Raw genomic sequence first — 4,551 nt, forward strand, 5'->3', positions numbered from 1 at the left:
TACCCCGTCACTGGATCATTCATACACTCAACATGGATGCCCATCTTTTTAATCATTTCTTGCTTGGCATTCTGCAGATTTTTATACTCCAAGATAATAAGATTCAGTGACAAGTGAGGGCTGTGGTTTTCTTTTGTTATGTGGTAGAAAGGCAATGGTGTGAAAGAAGTCACCTTGATCAAAGCACATCTCAGGCACTTGAATTTAGTAAAGAGTACATACACATACTGAAAATCTAGAACTAGATTCCCTTGAAGCCACCCCTGCTTGCCCATCCCTTGAAAAGTCTTCTCACACATAGCGCAGAGCCTGTTTTTCTAGTTGGTGAGCTTTGTAGGGGTGTGTTATTTTATTTCTCTTTAGCCCATGCCAAGCAATATGCCTGGCACAGCCATCTTTTTGTTAAAAAGTGAGGGAAGTGGGGGTTTGGAGTGTCCGTTTGCTTTTCCCATTCTTCCATATCTTTCCTAACTTCCCATCCCACTTCCCAAACTGAGATGTCACCACTGGGACACTGACAGCATTTTCTGGCCAGGGGAGTCCCAAGCTGGGGACCATAACAGTGATGACATAAACACAGAGAGGTATAAAGTTTGTCTTTATTACCCAACAATCAGGACTGGAACAAATGAAAGGGTATGTTTGAGTTAGATTTCCTGGTTGAGACCCTGGTTTCATTACTGTCACGGTCACAAAACTGAGTTCTCAACCTCCTCCCTCTCAGGCCAGGTAGCAGCAGCGGGCAGTGGTCCAGTCCATCACACTGCACTGGCAGTGGCAGGTGGTTCCCCCCTGAACATCCCATGAACCACAGCCATAGCCACAAGCACAGCCAGTGACAGTCATCCCTGCATGGGCACATGAAGCACAGCCATCAGAGCTCTTGGAATGTAAGAGGAGGAAGGGCAACCCACAACCATCTTTCAACCCTGTGCAGTCAGGGGTAGAGCTAGGTTTCATGCGGCCTCAAGTTCATTCAACTTTAAGAGCTCATTTCAATAAAAGAAATACAGATATCACAAAAACAAATATTTCGGGCCATGAAAGAGACTTATGCAAGTGAGAGACTTGGAACTTGGGAGTTTCAATTTTCTTCGATTTGTGATAAATTCACCTCTCTGTTGGCCCCTACCCATCAAAACAGGGGAATAGATTGGAAAGACAAATGAACGATGTGATCATTATGGGACAATGGAGGAGAGGAAGGGCTGAGAAACAGGGGCATGAAGTGAAAGGGTGAAAGGAAGAGGCAGAAGCCCACGATCCCCCAGTAGCATCCTTCAGGGAAACAAGAATGGGCAAGGGGTCTCTAGCAGGGTGCCAGGGTGATACAGACCTGAGGTGGGGGACGGTGTAGGTGCAGGGAGATGGACAGGGGAGGACACGGGGCATCTTACTTACCCTCAGGGAGTTACTCACCAGCAGGGCAAGAGGCCAGCCTTCCTTGGCTCTTGACACTAGTACACGAGAGCTTCTTGCTTACGGGAGAGGGACTGTACTCTGAGTAGGAAAGAAGAAGGGGTATATAGCCCATGAGCTATCCTCCCTATAATCCCCTTCCAAATCATCTTCTACCTCGGAGGTGACACTATGTCTAGAATCAGGCTACTCATCAACTTTTATGGTTTAGTTTCCTCATTTTTAAAGGGGAAGTAATAGTTGTCCTTACCTCATAAAATGGTTGTGGGAATTAAATGAACTAATCTACATAAAGCTCAGATTATACCTGGTTCATAATGAGTGTTCATAAATTACAGCTACCATTCTCCACGTCTTCCTCCTCATCAGGAAAACCTTAGCTTTTAGCCAAGAGTTCAAACAGGGGTAGGGTAGTGTAGAAAGCCCTCATCATGGGTTGGGCTTGGTTGGGATCTTGGGACATGATAGAGACAAAGCTGGAGTTTAAGAACAGGAGGAATGAGCAAGGGTCAGCCCCCCGCTTCCCCCTACCCCAGTCACTTACCTAGACGGTTGAGAACATCCTTGATCTTCTTATCCATAACGGAGTCTAAGGAACACTGAGTACTCCCTGGGATGATCAGCTGGAGAAGGGGCATGAGGATGAGAAGGTGGCAAGAGGAAGGCCCCATCCTGTACAGAGTCAGTGTCCTGGGGCTGGGAGAAAAGATGGAAAGCAGCTTAGATCTCTGAGCTCCTGGGTGGTGGTAAAGGAAAGAAGACAACGTGGTTAGTTTCAAGGAAGTAAAGATGGAAGAACAGCACCATCAGCACTGGATCTCTTTAGGTGGTTTAGAGAAGCAGGTAGGGTTGCTGAAGAACAGACTTACTCACCAAAACTTTCAGAGAAGGTCTGCAAAGACTAGCCAGGCAAGGGTGTTTTAATACCCCTGGTATTAACCTGGGCATCTTTAACATGCAAGCACACACACACATGTAAACACACTCCCAGCACATTTTCAAAGACCTGTGCCAGCTAGGGTGACAGGTGACTGTGATAAACTTTGGAGTGTTCATGAGAAGCAACAGCTGCCTTTGCTCTGGATCTCTGCCGAGGGAGGCCTCCTGCCTGTTTGTTCTCCTTCTCCTTTCTTCTTGGCAACCCGATAAGGCTAGCACCTGGGCCTTCTGTGGCCTGCCGGTATTATGGGCTTCTTGTTTGATCCTTCATCAGGAAGAGGTTACTTTGCAGTTAACAAACAAATTAATCTACCCATCATCTATTCCAAACCCAAGTGTAAGCTCTTTCTTATCTCTGTTGGCCGAGGGAGGGCCCTACTCGTCACCTGTTCAGACACCATTTTATTGTCCCTGGCTAATCTCATTCATAGGAAAGTCACAGAAAGACTAATTAATCCTAATTATTTAAAATAAGGAAGTTCAGTATTTACTTAACTAGAAGCGTGGTTTATGATTCCAGAGTTCTTCTGGGGGCTCGTAAAGTTCCCCTTTTTCCCCCACCATTCTCAGCTAATCTTTCGATCTTGTCTCTTCATGGTCACAAGGTAGAAGGTGCCACATCCTCAGCCCAGACCCTGAGCAGGAAAGAAGGAGTGGGGCAAGGCCGCTTTCTTTGGGGGCTTTACCTTTTTATTTTGAGAGCAGGATCTTTCCCTAGAAGCTCAAGAAGACTTCCCCTTACATTTCACTGTTTGGTTCTGGGTCACACAACCTCCCTTTCTATCAGCTATGGCTGAAAGAGAGAGCTGGGCTTCACAATTCCTTATCCAAGACCTGGGGCCCAGGTGTGTTTCAGAACTCAGAATGTTTCAGATTATGGAAGGTGCAAATTCTCTGTATTATGTTAACCACTAAGGAGGTTGGGGGCAGCACTCTGCAGTCTAATGCATAAATAGTCTGCTGCAAAATGTATGAATATTAATGCAGGATAAATAAAGACCATAAACAGCCTCACACCAGGCCATGCCAAGTTTTTCTGCCAAATGAGCCTCAAATTTAGGACAGAAAAATTTCATTTTCAGAGGCTTTTAGATTTTAGAATAATGGATAAGGGATCGAGGACTTTGAGGCTTCACACATGGCCGAGAGGAGTGAGGATGCCATGATTCCTCATCTAGGATGGGGCATGTGGCCACCATGAATAAATAAAATTTAAAGAACAGCAGATGAAGAAGCAGAGAAAGGGGCCATGTGTTGTGACTCATGCCCATAATTCCAATAGTTTGAGAGGCTGAGTCAGGAGGATCTCTTGACCACAAGAGTTCAATACCGGCCTGGGCAACATAGTGAGACTCTGTCTGTTAAATAAAAAAAAAAATTGCTGGGTGTGGTGACATGCATCTGTGGTCCCAGCTACTTAGGAGACTGAGGCAGGAGGATCACTTGAGCTTCGAGGTTGCAGTGAGCTGAGATTGTTCCATTGCACTCCAGCCTGGGTGACAAAGCAAGACTTTGCCTCAAAAATAAATGAAATAAAATAAAATAAATAAAATAAAATAAAATGAGAAGCAGAAAAAGGCAGTTAGGTGACTATTCCTGTAGGCAGTCAGAGCTGGAAAAGTTGGGCTCTACCTCTGTGGCCAGCCTTTCTGCCCACTTTCCTGGAGATGCCCTCTAATGAACAGCGATTACTTGTACATATCTCTCTCAGGCAACTTCGAGAAATGAGGCCTAGGAATGCCAGCAAAAAGGCAAGGATGCTTCCTCAATTACCAGACAGGAGTTGAAGAGAAGAAAAATGTGACTGGAGAATAAGAAAGAGCATACACTTGGATTTGGGATAGATGATGGGTTGATTAAGTTGTTTGTTAATTCAGTGAATATTTGTAGAGCTTCTCTTTACCAGCTCTAGCTCTGGTGACTCAGTGGCAGACAACGTAGACAAGATTTTTGCCCTTTTGTTACTACATTCTAATGGGGGAGATAAATACAGTATGTATATGTGTTTGTGTGTGTGTCTGTCTGTGTGTGTGTGTGTGTGTGTGTGTATATATATATATATATAGGCAAGTATTGAGAAATGCTCTAAAGAAAAATAAGTCAGGACAAGGCAATACAGTGTGCCACTGTGCATTGCCCGTAACGCAGTATGTTCAGGAAAGGTGTCTCAGAAAAGGTAACAATGATCTGAAG

General features: G+C 45.0%; 1 protein-coding gene across 1 annotated transcript; it reads right to left on the bottom strand.

The window, feature by feature from the left end:
- Positions 1-581: 581 nt before the first annotated feature.
- Positions 582-2,187, bottom strand: RETNLB (resistin like beta). Its single transcript, XM_011932747.1, has 3 exons — positions 1,964-2,187; positions 1,420-1,500; positions 582-848 (listed from the first exon to the last, which is right to left on the bottom strand). The coding sequence occupies exons 1-3, from the start codon at positions 2,088-2,090 to the stop codon at positions 721-723; spliced, it is 336 nt and encodes a 111-aa protein (XP_011788137.1). The 5' UTR covers positions 2,091-2,187; the 3' UTR covers positions 582-720.
- Between the last annotated feature and the right edge of the window lie 2,364 nt (positions 2,188-4,551).

This window comes from Colobus angolensis, unplaced genomic scaffold, assembly GCF_000951035.1.
Source record: "Colobus angolensis palliatus isolate OR3802 unplaced genomic scaffold, Cang.pa_1.0 Scaffold98, whole genome shotgun sequence".
Taxonomy (NCBI): Eukaryota; Metazoa; Chordata; class Mammalia; order Primates; family Cercopithecidae; genus Colobus; species Colobus angolensis.